This window comes from Triturus cristatus, chromosome 1_1 (genome assembly GCF_964204655.1).
Source record: "Triturus cristatus chromosome 1_1, aTriCri1.1, whole genome shotgun sequence".
Lineage (NCBI taxonomy): Eukaryota > Metazoa > Chordata > Amphibia > Caudata > Salamandridae > Triturus > Triturus cristatus.
In genome coordinates this window covers 396,729,546-396,750,866 of record NC_140579.1, presented here as the reverse complement: position 1 = coordinate 396,750,866, position 21,321 = coordinate 396,729,546, and the positions used below count along the sequence as shown (strand labels likewise).

Here is a 21,321-nt window from a genome sequence, read left to right as displayed (position 1 = left end):
TACGATGTTAATTTTTTGGGATAAAAGTGAGTACTTGGCTGGACAATAATTTATTGATGCACATATCGTGGGTTGTGAGCCTATGTCCATCCCTTGTATCCACCCTCCTCCCCTCCGATGGAGCACTATACTGCTTGGACCACGCTATTACTGAGAGTCAAGTGCTGAAGGGGTACTTCTCCCAGTTGCTGTGGATCCATAGTAGGTTTCGTCCCAGGACATGAGAAGTAAAAGGCCTCAACCACCAAGGTTGGGCCCAGTGGCTCATGCTTGCCCTGTGGCCTTCTGAGCGGGGTTCTGATAGTGTTGTTAACCAAGTCATTGTCAGACTGACCTCAGTCCCTTTGTTCCCAAGGGAAGGAGCGAACTACATCTGTATAGGGTCCTTCAGCCTGGCACTTCACTTCCAGCTCATTCTCATTCTTGCACTGTCTTGTCCAGCACATGGGAGATAAAAGAGGCAATTGGAGATATTCTCCAATATGTTGAGACAAACTGTTTGTTTGCAGTAATGGAGAAAAATAAGCAGAAACCTCTACATTCTCTTTTGTTTTTTTGCTCACTATTTTCTTGCGTCACCTTCATGAGTTATAATTTCATAATGAAATATCCTCTTATTTTTGGAGGAAGAGCAAAATCTAGAGCTTAGTCCATTGATGGAAATTCCATTTACTTCCAGATTTAGCACTTCCTCCAGAATTTTTCACACCTACTTAACTCTAAATCTCGATATTTTGTGCTCAGTCTTCTGTTTTGATGTTTTATCTCACAGGGTACGGGTGCAAAGCACAGCCAAGGAGAAAGAAAAGGGCTCTGGACTACCAAACCGCAATCAACAACAAACGTGAGTAGAATGGGGGAAAATAATATTTGATCTCAGGCTACCAACGCCTTTCCAGGACAGCGCTTGGTAAAAGGAAACTATTATCTTACCATGGCCCGAATCCTCTTCTTTATCGCATCCACGGCTTGATGTTTCCTCTTTCTTCCCTACCAATGGTGACCCCTCTTCTACAGTGGGAGGAAATTATGGGATTGCATTCACCAGTGAGCGTGAAAATCTGTGAAATGGAAATTTGAATGTATTGCAGGAATGATGCATTTATGTAGGCCACCTCACTGAAAAGGCATATTTCAGAGAACCACTCACCACTAATATTCAAGTATGTCACCGCTTAAGCTTGGGAGAAAGGTCCTTGTCTTTGTGGAGTCAAGCACAGGTGATGCACCAATGTGACTTGTATTTATGTATGTATACATTTATGTGACTTATGGGTTTGAGCTTTTTCTGTAAGTGGATAAAGGAGGAATCCCGCTATATCTGTGGCTATGGTGCTCTGACAATCATGATCTCAGTCCTCAAAGGTTCTCATCATTTGTCTTTATATATTCATTTTTTATGGCTTTACATATAGAAAACTTTTTTGTTAAATTTGCACATTGCACACTTGCCCATCTCAGTTTAAAAAAGGTCTGTCAAATAAATTTTCACTTAGAATTTGACCCCACCTGTGATTTGCACATTGTGCTGCATCACATGGTCGGGAGTCATTTTTTTGCAATATGCAGTGCACACAAGCTGTTATTCGCTTACGACACAGCCAAACCTTAAACTGCATGTACAAATGGTGCAATCACACATTCTCTTACACGAATGAGCTCTTGCAAATGTGCACTTACTCTACATGTGAATGTATATTATGTGTGGGGGAGCAGCTTCGAGGACCTTCCTCTCACTATTGGGGCCCGTGTGGCTCAGATCGCTCCCTCAGACGCACTGTCTACTTCTGAAATGGTGCAGCGTCAAGCATCCTTAATGAGGCCCATGATGGACTCAAAAAATGACTCCATGATGCAGAGCAAAATAGGATGCTCAATCAGTCATAGGCAAAATTCAGGAGCCCTTGTGTTTAAGCTGTTCATTTATTTTAGTTTTCATTTACATTTGCTGCGCATGAAACAATCGCCTGCAGATATCTAAGGACTAATACTCCGTGGCATATGTCGGCCAGCTAAAATGAGCACGACAAGATAAAAGAAGGAAGTTCAAACTAAGAACTGGGACACAGCCAGGTCTTCAGCAATTTCCTGAAAATCAACAAGGAGATTCATGTCACAGTTTAAGTGGAATGCATGACAGTCGGTCTGATGTGACAGAAAAGGGTCTGCACCCCACAGAGTAACACCGCAATACTCAGTACTCAGAAGAGGGAGGCTCCCTCTGATTTTAAACTGACATTGGGTTTGTGAGAAGAAAATCTCCCTGAGGGTTTGGATGTGGGTCATTCAAAGATTTATGATAAAGTCCTTTGTTGGTTTGAAAACATACAGATTATGCATTTGAAAACCCTCAGCTGGTAAAGGCAACAGAGTTCACTTGATCCTCCATTAAAAGTGGTCGATCAAGCTTAACACTCCCTTTTTTGACATACAGGATGGGTGTTAGTTCTTTGGCCCAATGAAGCATGCCACAACATGTGATTCCACCTCAGTGGTGGCCGAATGGAGATATGATTTTCTTTTTCCCCCCAATTTAATTTCAAATGGCATCCCTTGATTCCCAACAAATTGCACCTCAGAACTTCCCCATCTACACCGTTAACAGGTGTATTACCGTTGTAAAGCCACCAGGCAGCATGTCACTAGCAGTTCTTAAGTTCATGCACAATGAGGGCTTTTTATTGCATTGTTTTGTTTCTTCTTCACCCCCTCTTGTTCTGCTCATCACTTACTGCCTTTTACCTCCTGTATGCCACAGTCGGAGAGTTTACTGATATCAAACTGAAACAGTGTTGCAAAAACGGCATGGCGCTCCTGCCCCCACACATGAAGCGCAGCAGTGTACAGAGGTCCGTCAGAGTCCCAGATGAGAAATGCAGAAGTGCCCTGCTGAAGTGCTGTGAATTTGCTGCAGAGCAGCGGAAGAAATACAGGAGGGTGACCTCTGGGCTGGGAAGAAGTAAGAATCCATGCTTCTTTGTGACCTTGTTCATTGTATGTACTTGTGATATGACTATCTACATCTTACCAACATATTGGAATATATTAGCAGTCAATAATTGTACTGTGGCAGCACTATTAGAAAATATGTTCCTTTTCAGGGTGAAGCACTTGCCTATTAAATACCACTTACTATGTCTTTAAATGTGTATGTATATGTGCTCATATTCTCAGTGTATAAAAGAAACAACATTTCTCTAGTAGGGGATTTTCATGTATAGTCATAAGCGTTGAATAGTCCCACCCGCCTGCGGGTACCCCGTAGCACTTTTCCCAATATATCTTCTTAAGTGCTGAGATTTGCCTTTCTTCAGGAAGGTCTTGAAAAGTCATTAAAAAAGTCATAATTCAGCCAATAGGATTAGGCTACAGTGGACAAAATTCTCAATGTTGATGGAACAAAAGGGGACTATCCAAGGAAATAGGCGCTTAATGCATGAACAACTTTGTAAGGTCAGAGAAGAAATCCTGCACAAACCCTTTTTCTATAAGAGAGTAGGATGAAGACATGCAGGGCAATATAGCCCATAGGCTGCCATTTTTAGGAAACAAAAAGGAGAATGTGCCTTTAAGAACTGTGTGACCTCCAATATCGCATCATGCTCAGCCAGCGGCAATTACCACAATTCTTTTTTCTGGCTCCTGCTGACAGGACACTTGGAACATTGAACTCGACCTTTTGAGGTGTTTTCTCCAAAATGTAGACTTAAATATCAGTGATTTTTGCTTCACTTGACATCTTTTGTCAAGTGAAGCCCCTTGACTTTTGTCTTAAATGCTGCCTTCCGATTGGTTTGAGGGTTGTTAGTCCCTCCTCATTCATCACTTGTATCCTTCCACGGCTATTGGCCCCTTTACTCCTAACACTATTTTCTTTTAGGTCTCACCTAGCGTTGCAGCGCAAATGCGCTGTAATTACTTTGCGAGGCATGCAGTATATACTGTAGTGTGGAAGCTCCGCTCACTCTCTGCCCATTGGCTTTTGTCTTAAATGCTGCCTTCCGATTGGTTTGAGGGTTGTTAGTCCCTCCTCATTCATCATTTGTATCCTTCCACGGCCATTGGCCCCTTTACGCCTAACACTATTGTTTTCCCTGTCTCCTCACCCACCGCCCCCTTCCTCAGTCTGTGACTTCTCACCCTCCCCCACCCCCCCCTCACTCCTGTTCGTGTTTTCTTGCCTGCCGGCACTTCCGTTTTCATCTTTATGATTGCCACCTTGAAATATGCGAGTTCAAGATGCATGCTGTACAAAAACTTCTCGTGTTTAATGAACTAGATTTTAATGTTACTCTAAATATAATATGACTCTAGGCAACATTCGGGGTATGCATGGCAACTGACTACTCTTAATTCACAAATGGCATTGTTGTCGAGCGGGAGGAGCGGCAGTATTTTAACTTAAGCTTAAAACGAGCACTTTTAATAACTTCCTCTCAATTCAGTGCTATAATCTTGTGTACTGAGGTGACCCGCTAAACAAATGCACTTTTTTGAATTCTGAAGAGACCTTATCGCACATTTACATAATTTTTACTGTATGATTAACATGCCGATCATTTTCACGGCTCACCCACTGGCTCTTATATGCTTGGCCCGTCTCCGGCTGGCTCTACCTGCTAATTAATATATTGGCTCGCACACCTCTAACAAAGAGAGATGAATGGATACATGATTGTGAGCCTGGTAAATGGTAGAGAAATAGACTGGTGCAGACAAACAGACAAAGTCAGTCTCCATTGCCTCACGTCCAAATCATCACTTTCAATAACCTGGAAATCTGGCGGCAACTCCTGCGTGCCCCAACCTCATCCCCCTCACCTATTCTTAGCAGAAGCGGCATATTCTGAGCTGTGCCCTGCTGGTGCAGAGGAGCACGGCAGAGTCTGTAGAAGCGCTGGGATCCCTAGCCTCTCTGGGCAGGTACCTAAGCCTTCCGGGTGCCTTCACACTCAGGATAAATGAATACATTTGGTTCTCTGCTTTAGTCGCCCCTCTGTGAGCACTGACTGGTAGATGGAGCTCTGTGTTAATAAACACATTAAAAGAGGTGGTTGTGTACAAACAAACAACAGCCACAATACCGTACGTTTTGAACGTGTAGTTAAGTACCTCATCGAGTATCTCATTGGCTGATCATAACATGGCACCACCAAAATTACATTTGGACACATTTGCTCAACTGTAAAACACTCCCTTCTATGGGTCATTTAACAACTCAGGGCTTTGGGGTTAGGTAACCTACTTCGGATGCTGTGTAAAAGAGTAAATACAAAAATTAATGCAATTAAACTAAGCAACCAGTACTGTCTAAAACACTGTGAAAACGGACATGCATTCTGGCATTTTGTTTAGTTAAGGTCGATTTTCTCATAGATGCGAGTACAGTACTCTTAATATCTTAATGAAATCTGCACACTTTTAACTAATAGCACCGGGCGACCTTTAACAACTAGACAATGAATACATTTCCATGTACCCCCGAAGCCCCCGCCCCCTTGGCTAACTTTATTGCCTCCCAGTGTTTGGGGGATAACCAAGACGCAGGAGAGTGAGTCAAATAGTCTAGAAAATTAAAGAGAAACCGGGATTCGGTCCCATACTCCCGATCGCGTTGGTTAGTTGGTGTGCATGTGTGTCGACACTTCACCCATGAGGTACGTGCCAAGCAATTGTTGACACAATCCACACTTTGCGTCTTTTTCAATATATTACGAAGTGCAGGACCTTTCCAAGGGATTTTGCACACTACATACATTCACTCCAAAAATAAAACGTGTAGGTAAAAAACATTGCCATTTCAACGTCAATAGCTCTAACTCACAAATGTGAGACCTATTTGCATTGCAAATGCTTGTTTTTAAGGTATTGAAATCACTTGAAAACACTGGGAAAAAAACACCAGAATATACCAAAAATAGAAACTGAAAACAGAAAAGCCTAATTGTGTCTTTTCATTGATAAGGCTTGTGGATTCAACATCTAATGGCAAATGATTAGCGGGTTCAAGAACCCATAAAGCCCGACTCTAGCTCATTACTTGCCTTGACCTCTTCTTTTCTTGCATGTCTTGAACCCACAGAGCTCGACTCTAACCTGTAGGTTTCACCACTGTGCCATGACTTCTTAATGAATGCAGGAACTAATGCATACATTCCTGCCTCAAGCCCTGTGCTATTCCACACCACCTACCTCACAGCTTGAATTGTAACCCATCCATTCATAGCTAGAGTACAGAGTAAGTACCACCATACTCCAAGTTTTCTTCACAGCTAGAAAGTCAGCACTAGGCTAACCAACGCCTCCACCCTAACAGTAAAGGTGAGAACACATGGACTTATAACTTATCCATCAAAACCAAGTCTAGAGCCATGGACCTCAGAATCTCAATTGAGCTCTCACTGCTGGTTACACCTCCTCTCTCAGTCCAATTAAAAAAGCATAGACTTCTGTCTCTAGCCCACACACTTGCACTACTTGTCCACACCACTTCCTTTAAAACCCTGAGATGCTTTTGCCACCACCCCACACAATTTCTTTCAAGCGCTCACAATTATGCCAAAGTCTGTCCAAACTCTTGCAATTTGGCCACAATTACTCCCTCAGGGCAAGAAAAAAGAAGGCCCTATCGGAGTGCATAGGCAAAAGCTCCAGCAGTGGTAAACAAATATTCACAATCATCAAAGACTTAACTTCACCAGCCGCCACTACTAACTGCATCACTCCCTCGCAAGAATTAGGTGACAACTTCTCAGAATTATTCAGCGACAAAATCAAAGCCATATACAAAATCCCTCAACTGGACTTGTTCCTTCCCATAGGAAGAGCAAAAGAGTTAACTTGCAACCCTACACATTGAAGGCCCAGAACCTCATATCTGGAATGCCCCAAGGATCATCCCTCATTCCAATGTTATTCAACATTTACATGACTCCAATAGCGGACCTCATCAGATCCTCAAAATACTGTCCTAAGCATGGGATACCCAACCTACTCTCTCTGTCTAACAAGGCCCCTATTACAAAAACAACGTTGCCACATGCATGACCGCAGTAGCCACAAGGATAAAAAAAACAACTGCCTCAAACTAAACACAGACAAAACTGAAGTAGTGATCTTTGGAAGGAAAGCCTCTGCCGAGATCTCTAACTGTTGGCCAATTAATTTCTGACCTTCACCCACCCCCACCACAAATGTAAGAATTCTTGGAAGCATCCTAGACAACAAGCTCAACATCACAGCCCAAATAGGCACAGTGACCACCTCCTGCTACCACATCCTTAGGATTCTACAAAAGATCTTCAAACGGCTACCTGGGAACACTAGGAAAACAGTTACACAGGCCTTGAACACCAGCCGAGTCTATCACGGCAACACATTCTACACAGGAATCACTGAGTAGCTCCTGAGCTGGCTCCACACTATTCAAAACACCACAGCAAGACTCATACTCAATCTACCTTATTGCAACCACATCACCCGACTCCTCAGAGAACTGCACTATCCACTTAATTACCCAGATTAAACTACTCACCCACACATACAAAGTACTATACATCAGCCCTGCACACAATAACGGCATACATTTCTAACCACATCCCCAAGCTAGACCTTTGGCTGAATCACCTCACGGCCTTCAACTGCACCCCCCTCATCATAGACTCAGCCAAATCTCTCGGAATCACCCTGGACAAGCACCTGAATATGAAAAATCATATCAGCAATGTATGTAAGGGAGCTAACCACTTGATGAGGACCCTGAGAAACATCAAACAATTCCTGCCACAAAAGGATTTCAAGCAGGTGGTCCAAGCACTGGTCTTGCCAAGGCTAGACTACGGCAGTGCTACGCTCTGTGACCTTCCCAAATACACCCTTGCTCCACTAAGGGCATCACTGAAAGCTGCGGCCAGACTGGTCACAGGTACCAAATGAAATGAGCACATATCCCCAGTCCTAAAATCTCTCAAATGGTTACCCTATGAAGCTCAAATTCAATTAAAGATTGCAGTTCTGGAGCACAAAGCCCTGCATTTCAAAACTCTCAGGTACCTAGCACAAAAGCTTGAATTATCCTGTGGTGGGAGAGCCTGAAGAAGCGCTAACACTTTCGTCCTGAAACTCATTCTTAGCAAAAAGAGAACTTGTCACCAAGCCTTCTCCGGTGCTGCCCCAAAGATATGGAACTCTCTTTCACCAGAAGTACGCAGAATCTCCTCAACAACTGCTTTCAAACTGTAACTTTTGAACCCTCCTGAGGCACAGCTCGGAGTAGCATGGAAAACTGAGCATAACTTTGTTTTAAAAGTGTAAAATTTCACTTTGCTTTTAAAATCACTCACCTTCCCTGTCACATCACTGCAGTGTGCAGGCACCCTTTCCTGCTGAAAAACGAGCACTGGTAAGGGCAAAATCGCCGTTTTCCCGCCAACTTCATTCCCCTCTCCCTGACTGGGACACGCCCATCTTGAGGCCACGCCCCCCCTCTTCAAAGTTATAAAAGACGCGCTGACTACTAGCGCTTTAGATAACTTTTGAACCCTCCTGAGGCACAGCCGGGAGTAGCAAGGAAAACTGAGCATAACTTTGTTTTAAAAGTGTAAAATTTCACTCTGCTTTTAAAATCACTCACCTTCCCTGTCACATCACTGCAGTGTGCAGGCACCCTTTCCTGCTGAAAAGCGAGCACTGGTAAGGGCAAAATCGCCGTTTTCCCGCCAACTTCATTCCCCTCTCCCTGACTGGGACACGCCCACCTTGAGGCCACGCCCCCCCCTCTTCAAAGTTATAAAAGACGCGCTGACTACTAGCGCTTTAGATAACTTTTGAACCCTCCTGAGGCACAGCCGGGAGTAGCAAGGAAAACTGAGCATAACTTTGTTTTAAAAGTGTAAAATTTCACTTTGCTTTTAAAATCACTCACCTTCCCTGTCACATCACTGCAGTGTGCAGGCACCCTTTCCTGCTGAACAACGAGCACTGGTAAGGGCAAACTCGCCGTTTTCCCGCCAACTTCATTCCCCTCTCCCTGACTGGGACACGCCCACCTTGAGGCCACGTCTCTCGCATTGCTCCCTCCCTACAAATATGTGCATGTTCCGGAAGCGCAGCGGACGAGTGCAGCGGGCGCGACGAATGCACGCCGAAGGCGCGCATAAGGCAAGCTCGTCTGTGCTCGACCGTGCCGAGACCGGGCCAGGGGCCAGAACCTCTGATCAATCCCCGCGACAGGCTCCCCACATCTACCCCAAATCTACATTGATGGCACTGCGCACGCCTAACACCGACTGCGCTCAATATAATCCACACCTATGGTCAGATACCACAAAATTTACATGTCCGCACTGTAACGTGAAGCTACAGATAATGAATGAAAAAATCAAAACGCATGCTGTCACTGCATCTATGTCTTCCGACATCACCGCTGCACTAATCAATGCACGATCTCTTGTCAAGCACCGGCAAGAAATACACGATCTTATTATCAACAACAACCTTGATTGTCTCTTTCTCACAGAGACATGGACAGATGGAGCATCCGATCCTGACATGGCAGTTGCGACCCCCCCAGCCTATAACGCCTATCGCCTAGATAGAGTGGGGCAGCGCGGAGGAGGACTAGCCATCATCGCCCGCGACCACATAACGGTCAGAATATCTCACATTCACTCCACCTCCTGCGAAGCCCTTCTTTTCGATCTTAAACTCACCCCATCGTTTCTTTTTAAAGGCATCCTACTATATCGACCTCCAGGCTCTCGCACCAACTTTCTAGCAAATCTGGGTGCAATACTAGAAGCTCCAGCGCTGGAAGACTCATTTACATTATTGGGCGACTTGAACTTCCATCTTGAGAATGCATCTGACAAAGATACCCAGTCCTTGAAATCAGACATGCACACCATGAGTCTTCGGCAACTGGTAACCACCCCCACCCATATAGCCGGTCACACGTTAGACGGCATTTTTACTAATATGCAAGGCGTTAATATAATAGATACCTTACCAATGCCATGGACCGACCACTTCGCCATTTTTATAAAAATATAAGTCACATTAAATAGACTCAGACTCCACTCTGTACCGAAACCACAAACCATCAAAGTTTGGAAGGACATCGATCACGCTGAGCTAACGAGCCTACTTGAAAAAACTCGTCCTGACTCAACATTTGATCCAAACTTGGCCACACGACAATTTCAGGAGTGGATAGGTACCGCCACCCACTCCTTAGCCCCAACTAAAAAACTCTCTAGAAACAGAGCAACGCCATCAGCCCCATGGTTTACAGAGGAGCTCCGTATTAAGAGGCAATTCTGTAGAAACAGGGAGAGACATTGGCGCAGATCCTACAGCGCTGAAAGCAAGACCAGCTATAAGGAAGCACTCGGACAATACAAAGCTCTTATTGTCGAGACAAAAAAATCCTATTTCACTGAACAAATCAATTCTGCTAAAAACTCAAGTAAAAAACTTTTTGAGATAACTAAGGTCTTAGCGGGAAACGCACCGGACCTGAATCCTCCACAATCCCAAGTCTTTTGTAATTCTCTGGCTGATTTCTTTTTCACAAAGGTAAATGATATATATCAAGCATTCTCCACAAAAACAGTAATCAGCCCCCCCATATCTAACAACGGGACCAACAATATCGAACTTTTTCAGTTCTTAGACCTTGGAAAAACACAAATCAAGGAAACAACGGCCACAATCAAATCTGGCTCAGCATTAGATCCTTGTCCTCTAAAAGTCCTTCGTCCGATCATGGACTATCTCTCCCCTGACATTGTATCAATCTGCAACACAATGTTCATAACTGGGATATACCCAGACTCCCTTAAAAATACCTTGGTCAAACCCCTACTTAAGAAAGTTAATTTGGACAAGGACCAACCAAAAAACTACCGCCCCATAGCCAGTCTCCCCTTTTTAGCAAAGGTAGTGGAAAAGGCTATGAACTCACAACTCTCAGAGTTCATAGAAAAACATCAACTACTGGACAACACCCAATTTGGTTTCCGCAAGTTCCACGGAACCGAAACTGCCTTAATAAAAGCTACAGAGGACATAAGAGTGATCCGGGACCGGGGAGGTACAGCAATACTCGTTCTGCTCGATCTGTCGGCAGCCTTCAACACTGTCGACCACAAGATCCTGGTCGACCGTGCCGAAAACCTGGGCATCCGCCAAATGGCTAGAAATCTGCTCTCCTCCTTCTTGGATCACAGGTGGTCACACTGGGGCCCTTCCAATCGCACAAGCTGTCACTACCGTGTGGGGTTCCCCAAGGCTCATCCCTTAGTCTGACACTATTCAATATCTACGTGTCGGACCTGGCCTCTGTCATCAAGGCCTATGGGATGAGCCTTTCTTCGTACGCGGATGACACCCAGCTTGTGTTGGCCATTAATGGGAATGGAGACAAGGTAGCTGAAAACTTTCAAGAGGGCATGCGGGCGATCGGTGAGTGGATGGCCTCTAACTGTCTAAAGTTAAATGACGAAAAAACGAAGGTCGTCATATTTGGACATCTATCCCCAGGATGGTCAAACACCTGGTGGCCCCCCACGCACGGAACACCACCTACACCAGCCATCACCGTCAGAAATGTGGGGGTGATTTTTGACGATAAATTAAATTTTATGGCCCACTCAAATAAAATACCAGCAACAGCCCATCACAAACTTAGGTTGACCAAGAAAATCATGCCGTTTTTACCAACCTCAGCAGGTAAGACGCTGGTAAGCGCCCTCGTGCTGTCATCTCTTGACTATTGTAACGGCTTATTCATCAACGCCCAAGCAAGAGTGACCAACAAAATGCAGACCATCCAGAATGCTGCAGCCCGCCTCCTGTCTGGAATCCCTAAGTTCTCACCAATCTCTGAGACTATAAGGGACTTGCATTGGCTCAAGATTCGAAACAGGATCAAGTTTAAAGCGCTGTGCATACTCTATAAAGCATTGCACAACTGTGGTCCACATTTCCTGAAATCCCATCTCAGATACCAGTCCTCCATAAGATCGCTCCGATCTAACAACCTTAAAATCCTTCAAATACCACGAACAAAAACAGTTAACTGGGGTGATAGACGCTTCCTTGTGGCAGCTCCCAGGTTATGGAACTCCCTGCCAGCATCCATCAAAGACAGCCCATCCCTGATGCATTTCCGTAGAAAGATAAAGACCTGGCTGTTTGATCAAGAATAGTTACCGGCTTAACCTCGGGAATACCTTCAAAGTTTCTAGCGCCGAGACGCCTACGGGCAATTGTACGCGCTGTATAAATCTCAAAAATAAATAAATAAATAAATAAATAAATAAATAAATAAATAAATAAGCCAAAAGATTCCTAATGGACAAATTCCTACCTTAATCTAGGCTAGGTTCACTGGCTCGAAATCATTGATCCTACAACCATTGTTCCATCATGTAATGCTGCTCTTCTTTACCGCATTGTGTGCCCCCTTTGTTGCCCGCTATATACCTGTTTATTGTATTAATCTCCTTTGTGTCATTTGTCTGTGAATCATGCGATTATTCATGTTGTGTATTCATACTTGATGTCGATATTGGGTTTATGACCTTCCTTCCACCCTTTTGTAAAGCGCTCTGATATCCTTTGGGGTTTTGTTCATGCTATATAAAACTTTATACATAAATAAATTAATACAAATTAAATACATACCTCCCAGGCGCCTCACTGGCATGCATTCTCTGTATCCGCAAATCCATAGCCGGAGCCCGTTTCTTCTCATATCTCTCCGCCAAAACATGGAACAACCTCCCTCACCACATCCCAGCTTCCTCATTGCTTCTCGGGTTCTGCAAGAAGCTGAAAATATGGCACTTTGATTAACCTCACCAGACGACAGCTGCTTGCCCACCTGCAAAGCACCCAAAAACCCTCATGGGGGATTGGCTCACTAAACAAATAAAAATAGCATAACATGGCATGGCAAGGATTGGAATCATTGGTTGACTAGCTACTCCCTCACACCACTTGCTCCCTAGCTACTCTCCCAAGGTCTTGCTAGCTGTTGCCACTAGCCAATACCTCTTCAAAACCCTGAGGTTCTTTCACCAACAATTCACTCTTCTTCCCTAAAAGCCCTGAGGAGTTCATTCTACAAGACTACATCTCTCTGCACACACCAGGTCTAAATAGAATGGACTTGTGTGTAACTGGCAAATTTCACCACTCCTCCTGACTACCTCCTTTCTAGGAGGTCTAAAATCATTGGACTCTCCCCATCAGCCTTACGTTAAAGAGCTCTCAAGTCTAGCCTACACATCATCCTCCAAAGAACTCTTGCCACCATCTCACATCTCTTCTTTTTAGGTCATACCGAGCTTGTGTCCTTAAACCACACGTCCTCCCTCATAGTTAGAATCATAACTAGGAGACTCCTGTCTTAAGGCCTGTGATGCCACCACCACACAATACCTTAAAAGTTTTCAGCATCTCTAGCCACTAGCCCGCACTGGTTCTTCACAGTAGAACTAAAACCAGTGGACCAAAGTCTCTAGGCCTGCGCTCTCCACTTGCTCATACCTTCCTCCCTCAAACCCCAGAGGATCTCTTACCACTAGCCCACACATCATCCATGAGGAGCTCTTTCCATTAGCCCACACATATTCCCTCACAGCTAGGGTTAGAACCATGGGACTCCTGCTTATTCCCTAAGCCCCCCAGCACCAGCCCACACCTCTTCCCTCATAGTTCTAAGGAGCCCTAGCCATTAGCTCACACCTTCTACCTTACACCCAGTTGAACCAGTGGGTTCCTCTCTGTAACCCTGTGCATAGCTCTTCCCTCAAAACCCTGAGGAGCTCCTGCCCTTCTTCTCTCTCACAGTAAAGAATAGAACCAGTGGACGTCTGTATTCTTACCTGAGCACCCACCACCAGTCCATATCTCTTCCTGCAAAATCACAAGTCGCTCTTGCCACTTCTACTCCTTCTCCTTACTCTGGGGATTAGAACCAGATCACTTACGCATACAGGCCTGAGTTCCCATGACTAGTGCCCCTTTTCTTCCTTACTGCATAGTCAAAAAATCACAGATTCCTTTCTCTATCTCTAGGTTTGTCCTTAGATCACCCATGTTTATTCACAGGCAGATACAAAGAGTGCCTTCCTGATTATCTTCTTCTTGTTTTCCTAGGATTCTGTATTGCGGAACCAATTGGAGTGAAGGTTTTCCAGCCTTTTCATATTTACCTGCCTCTCCCTTATTCTGTCAAGCGTTTTGAACAGCTAGAGATTCGCCCAACCCTCTACAACTATGTTGAGCAGGATCTGGAGGTAAGCGAACATGAGGGTAATCTAACTAGAAGTGACAAGCTATTCCACATTAGTATCAACTACAGAATATTATGCTACCAGAATGTAGTAGAAAAAATATCAACAAAGTAATTATATATAGGTAAGTTCAGGATTACTTAACTCCTCTGCAAACATAGTCAGTTGCTGAGCTGGTCTGAAGACCAAGCCAGTCAGCGTAGAAGGTGAGGATCATTCCTGCAGCAAGGTGGTGTCATAATTATAAATTTACATATTGCTATGACTGCATAGACCACTCTGCAAGCTAAATACTAGCCATCATCTCTAGAAACCTCACACGGCCTCAGGTGATTATGCATTAACTGCAAACTGATTGGCCTCATGATATTCTCAAACCAAACCTCCATCCGTTCCACATAGATGAAGCACCCAGTGAGAAACAAAGAGTTTACTTATCAAGCAGGTGTGCCTCAAAGGTCAAAGTGGCTGGGCCACAGACAGGCTTGAAATCAACGTTCTCCAAGTCCTGCAGGTCAAGTCAGTCAACAAATCTCCTGACAAGGTAATCTCTGGTTACCAGTACATCTCCTTCTAAGCTCATAGGGAGCAGTAGCTGTCCTTGTTGGTTCAGCGCACATGAACGTCAAACACTTCATGTCGCATGCCCTGCTCATCACTCTGTACTGATGGTTGCCTAAGGCACTGTCACCTCTGTATCACAGTCTCACTACTCTGGAATAATTCCATGTTTAGTATTTAGTAGCTACATTCTCTAGAAGGCCAACCAATAACAGTGCCGTATGTTTACTGTTTACACGCTTTGGTCTCTGCTGGCAAACTTTTAAATAGGTCCAGGTGTCTTTGGAGAGGACAGAAGGACTCTGCAGCCGAGCCACGTCAGGTCCAGAGAAAAAATACAAGGTGCTGGTGCCCCAAAATTCTGCAGTTGCAGTGCCCTTTTCCATCGTGCCCATGACGAAGGTGAACATCCCCGTCACTGTGTTGGCTAAAGGACCACTTGGCGATGGAGACAAAATCACGAAGTTCCTAAAAATTGTGGTAAGTAACTCTCAGTAGTCTGCCTTTTTATCCCTCTGTGTCTTATTTATCTTGTCTCTTTGAATCCCCTCACAATCCTCAGTACACTTTCCAGTACTTCCTCATTCATAAAGAGTAATGAGGTAAGCGGGTGTAGTGTCTCACGTTTAGATGTCTCCTAATGGTTACGTTACGATGTGGCACAGTGGCTAGCTCGAGATGTGGATTAGTTGGTAAAATGAGATGTGGCCTTGGCATCAAGCTGACATGAGATCTACTGGCCTACTTGAAATGTTCTCTAGAGGCAACAGTGGTATGAGTTACAGTGGCCATGTCTTCGCTTGGCCTTGTTGCTACGTTATGATATGAATTGGTAGCTGATTATGAGATGTTGTCTAGATGTTATGTTACAATGAGCTCTAGTGCTCAGATACAATTGCAATAGGGTCTAGTGCCCGGATTGAGGCATGGTATAGATGCCAAGTTCAGATGTGAAGGGGTGGATAAGTTTGTTATGCTCTACTGACCTAGTGGCTTTGTTGATATGTAGTTTAGCAAGTTATCATGTGATTTAGTGGTAGGCTGGGATAAATATAAACCCTTCTGGCTTGGTGGCTAAGTGGAGAAGATAGCTGGTGGCAAACACAATCGCTCAGTTGTATGTAAGCAAGTGATTCTCACAATAAAGCCTGAAATCAGCTGCCAGATTCCTAGATATTTGATTGCAAGTGTAACTTAGAACATGCAGGTCTGCACCTAGAGGTGTCTAATTCAGTTTTCTCTAGTCTAGTCCTCTATATTCCCCAGATCTCTTCCTGGACAGTCCATATTATCAGTTACTCTACCTCCTTTCTCAATCTCTCTGTCTCACTCCATCTCTCCAGAATCACTATGGTTTCTTTACTTTTTTGGCAGAGAGAGGGAGTAACTAAACTTGAAGAACAAACATATAATCTTGACACCAATGGTAAGTATGATTCCTCATGTCCAAAGATTGGTGTTTCTTTGCTGGTCCTAGAGTACATTGTTGTTGGTTGTTGATACTCTTTTGAGTGCCTCTGTACATTGTCCAGCATGATGAGAATTTTCCTTTGGGAACCTATGGCAAGTTTGCCGATGGGAACGTTAAGGACTGGATATTGGTAAGATGCATTACAGCCTACAGAAGGAGTGTAGATATCTTTAGATCCAGGATGTTTGCATAAGATTGTTCTGGATGGTGGTAGAGTACTTTGTGGATGTTTGAAAAATATTTAGGGGGTTGGCTGGAAAACCTGTTCAACACCGGTTGAGAATCTGCTGGTCACAGGTTTCAATCCAAGAGCCTTTTAGCCTTTTACGGTGGATAAAACAAGTGACCAGCAATTGAGTAACAATAATACTAATTAATAATCACTGCAAGGAACAATTTAGTGTGTGGTGTGCCCTACACAATTGGTCAATATTGTGCTTAGGTGAAGACCTCTAAAGGCATTATATGCTACAAAATGCTGGTTTAGGGATCCAGCCTTAAATATGTTGTAGCAGTTTTGTGTTTCCTTGCAGATTATATGGAAAAAATGATCTCTGGGTTGGGTAGGGAATTTTAGTCTTCTAAAGCCCAGTTGAGTTATATCCAAAGGTGACTCTTCTTCTGTTAGGACATTAACTAAGAAAATGCCTGACATCCTAGTCCTTATTTCTTAATTAGAGCACAAACGTTGTTATCAAAACTCCCCCGGAAATGCACACATCCAGTAGAAGGGAGGGATGACTATTAATGTCATGTTTAATGAAAAACAACTATTGAGAAACTATGAGAAAACACAAAAAACTGTAACATGAATAAGTTATGGTATTTGGCCAGGTCTAATGATAAAAGTATTATTCATATCAAACATAATAGTCTAAAGTGGATACACCCATAATAATTCTAATTTGAAATTATTCTAATTTCCCAGTTCTGCTCACGCTTCATTCATCTCTGAGCACCCTGTGACATCAAATGCCATTCCCTTGTCAGATTCCAGAAGGTTAAAGAAAAAAGCTCTATTGAGTCTAATGTTTATAATATTAAACACATGTACTACTAATAACTAAATAATATTACCGTCTATTTTAAAATAATTGTAAACCCTGAGGCAGTCTCCTTCAAGAATCACAAAGTGAAATGACTAGCTGTTCTAAAACAGAATAACGCCTGGTGTAATGTATTGTGGAACATGTAAAACAAATTCAATACTTCATGACTTGCCCAATGATATTGCTGTCTATCCCATGATAAATTAACCCCTGGTGCAATGTGTGTTAGTTAATGTAAAAAACACGCAATATTGATATCAAGAGTTGCTAAATAATTACCCAGTCTATCCATTAATATGGTCCCCTGTTATTCATTATGTTGTGTAAATTATAAAGTGCAAGCAACGCCTTCTTCAAGAATTGCTTAATAATACTTTCTCGTGACATAAAATAGAGTAAACCCAGACACGGTGTGCTGTGTAAAATCTATAATGTTTATCCTAAATTGAAGTCCTTACCTTTGGTACTCTTTTCAGTCTTCCTAAAGATCTCACATTTGTATATTGAACCAGCGGAAAGAAGTTTCGTTGTTTTTGGTTTTGGTCTGCTTCAACCTTGTTTGTGTCTGCCTCACACTGTCTTCTTTTTCACTCCTCTGTCTTTTCCTATCGCAGATTTACAGGGCAGGGCATTTGAGATTCCCGGGGCAGAGCCGTCAAATTTGATCCCCGAAGGTGATGTTAGAATAAGCTTGCGGGTCAGCGGTAAGTCCAGACCTCAGTTGTTATCCTGTTGCCTCAAATACCCCAAATTGTAGATTTGTCTTAGGTTAAAAATGCCTGTTCTGGCCATTTGAAGAACCCCCCATTGTCCTGGTTAGGATGGTTAGGAAGGACAAGGATATTTTGGACTAATTTCTAATTACTTCTTAAAATAGGTTTGCTCTGTAAGTGCCACAATTCACCATACAACTACCACTGCAGTATTCAAAACGCTCTCCTGAAAAACATATGTGCCTTTTCCTTTTTACACGTTGACAGTGTAATAGGATTTTGTGACCACTTTGTAAAAAAGGTTATATAAGTTGGAAAGTGGCAAAGCCAAAGGAAGACTCCATGTATTGTTACATTCTAAAAAGCAGTCCTTAGAAGGCAGAAAAGCAACATAAATATGCATCTTTAAAGGAAGCTTTTCAATTGTGTGTTAGAAATCTTCAGTGTTCTCCAGTATTAGATCTTTCATAGATTCACATGCTTGAATCATCCCCGTCATCATCGTGGGAGTCCCACGATATACATATAAAAGAAGTAGGTAAAATTACTATAGGCTACCATGCAATGAAAAGTCAGTGCAATAGCCTATCCACATTCTTTTGTAAAGGCTAGGTTCCTCAGATTTTCTAGCACACGTCGTGTGAAAGTGAGTCACCTTGAGCTCTGCTCAGTTTTCTCTGTTTTTCAAGTTTTGTAGCAGAATTTGTCTGAATCTTCGAAGAAAGGTCTCTTCAGGTCGTGTGGATCATGTGGGAAAAAGAGACTACATGCTGAGGTTCCACATAAGAACTGCATCTACTGCCTTTACCCTCTACACAAGGTAAAAGACTGCAAAATCAGTTGAACCTTCTCTACAAAGATCCGCAAGGACAGGGAGGGTAGATTATTCATTTGGCTTCAAAAACTTAAGTCAAAATCTGGTGTTCTTTTTGAGGATGAGGAGAGCTCTACCTCACTGGCCTCAAAGGAAACACCTAAAAGGAGAGAGAGATCTCTTGAATCTCCTGAAGTTTCCAAGAAAAAGACATCAAAAAGATCTCGTCATGAGGAGGAAGGTACCTCCCAAAAAGGAAAGCTTCCATTTCCTACTGTTGAGAAAAGCCATAAAAAAGACAAATATTCTTCGATCCATTCAATGAAGATCTATGTCTCAAAGAAGCTTGTACCACTGACAGTGTTATCTTCAGAGTCCCCGTCGACGAAAAAAAACATCTTCTAAACAAGATTATCCTTCCTCATCGTCGAAAAAATCTCCATCGCCGACGACAGACTCTACGACAGTCCCATCGACGACGCTTCCGCTGATGACGATTGCGGTAGTGCCATCGACCTCATTGTCGACGGCAACACTGACGACGACTACTTCAACCTTTTTGTCAGCAACCCCGTCGGAGACGGTGAATCTCATTGACGATACCTACGACGGCTTCAGCTTATGCTATCATGTCCTTGTCGACGACGCAGACACCATTTCCGTCAATGAGCTGACGACGATGTACCCCACACGTGGTCTTAAGCGTCCATCTTCCTTGCAGTTTACGCCAATGTATCCGTCAATGACGTTCTCATCGACAACACCGTCGACGAGGCAATTTTTGCAAAATCCTGCGATAGTGTCTCCTGTACCTCCTTCAACATTCTTGGAGGAATCAGATGATGATGGGATGTTCGGACCAGATTACATGTAAAGTATAAGGAGGATGATGACGAGGATTATGGAGGATATTATCAACAGGGATATCACCCTCCTCATGCAAAAATGCAATATATGGAGCCAGTTTCTGAACCTATGGTCCACTTTCCTGTCGCAATGGTTCAAGACCTTCAGGAATTATTAAGAGATTATCGTACACGTTTTCCATCAGCACCTGTTCCTCCCCCTCCGCAGCAACCACCGCCTGTTGTTTCACCACCTCACACTTCAATACATGTGTCTGCATCCTCCCTGGTGGGAGATACTAGTGGGCCGCAATGGGAGATACTAGTGGGCCGCACCAACATCCAGATACCTCAGATGAGGGAGAAGTTGAGGATAATCAGCCTCAAAAGGAAGGTCAAACAGGAGATGAATGGGATGACTATGTCATATCTACACCAGCGTCTCCATCTCCACAGATGATAAAGTCTCCGCCAGAAGACATCAGCGGCTTTCATGCTTTAATTGAGAGAGCAGCATCACGTTTTCAACTATCCCTAACAGTAAAGCAATCAGACTGCTTTCTTTATGATTTTAAAGACTTATATAGAAAATCGGTTAGGTCTATACCTATTGTTGACCACATATGGGAAGAGGGACTAAAAGTAATGAGGACACCAGCCACAGTTATCCCTGTCTTGCCCAGAATTGACAAGAAATACAAGGCTCCGGACGATGCTCCAGCGTGTCTAATAAGTCATCCTAAGCCTGACTCCGTTATCTCTCAGGCCGCACAACGGAGATCAAGGAACCCTCTACCAGCCATTACTGCTCCACCTGACAGGGAAGGGAGGCGCTTGGAAAATATTGGGAAAAGGTTCACAACCACATCAGGAGCAACTGTTCGAGCTGCTAACGCTCTTGTGATTTTAGCTAGGTACGATCGACAGACGTGATCGGACATTGCCAATTTTTAGAATTCCTTCCAGAAGACAAGAAAATGGAAGTTAGAAAAATCCTGCTTGAAGGAGAAAGGTCAGCATCCGAGATTATTGATGCTTCCATGGATATTGCTTCTTTGGCTTTCCGTCAGCTTGCTGGAGCCGCTGTCCTGGGACGCCAGGGTTGGCTGAAGGCAACTATGTTCTGCCCTGAAGTTGAAAACAAGATCTCGGATATGCCATTTGATGGTGAATCAAGCATATCGATGACACTTTGCTGACCATCAAAACAGATACAGACAGGGCTAAGGCTCTAGGAACGCTCCAATACAGAAAGACCCTCTTTTGTGGAGCCCGGGGCAGAGGAAATTATTCTTTTCGAAGAGGTTATCAAAGATACCAGCCTCAAACCTACACCTCTTACCGGCCATCCTACCAACAGTAACAGCAATATCATGCACCGCCACAGGCTGCCTACTCCAGACAGCCTAGACGAAAACAACAGGCTTAGCCCAGAGATTTGGGCCGTAAACAGTGACGGCGCTTTACCTCCTGCCGCACCTCAGTATTCTCTGAAGAAAACCCTTCTCTCACATTTTTTGCATCATTGGGAGGAAATAACATCAGACACATGGGTCCTAGATATA

The 21,321-nt window shown here is 43.7% G+C and overlaps 1 protein-coding gene across 1 annotated transcript in view; it reads left to right on the top strand.

Annotated features, from left to right (window-relative positions):
- The window catches only part of LOC146870299 (complement C4-B-like), a 332,560-nt gene that overhangs the window by 108,274 nt on the left and 202,965 nt on the right, over positions 1-21,321 (top strand). Inside the window, exons 15-20 of the mRNA XM_085642540.1 lie at positions 773-844; positions 2,759-2,959; positions 14,167-14,306; positions 15,135-15,344; positions 16,239-16,290; positions 17,999-18,088. Of these exons, the coding sequence (XP_085498666.1) occupies positions 773-844; positions 2,759-2,959; positions 14,167-14,306; positions 15,135-15,344; positions 16,239-16,290; positions 17,999-18,088 (765 nt within the window). The remainder of the gene's footprint in view (positions 1-772; positions 845-2,758; positions 2,960-14,166; positions 14,307-15,134; positions 15,345-16,238; positions 16,291-17,998; positions 18,089-21,321) is intronic.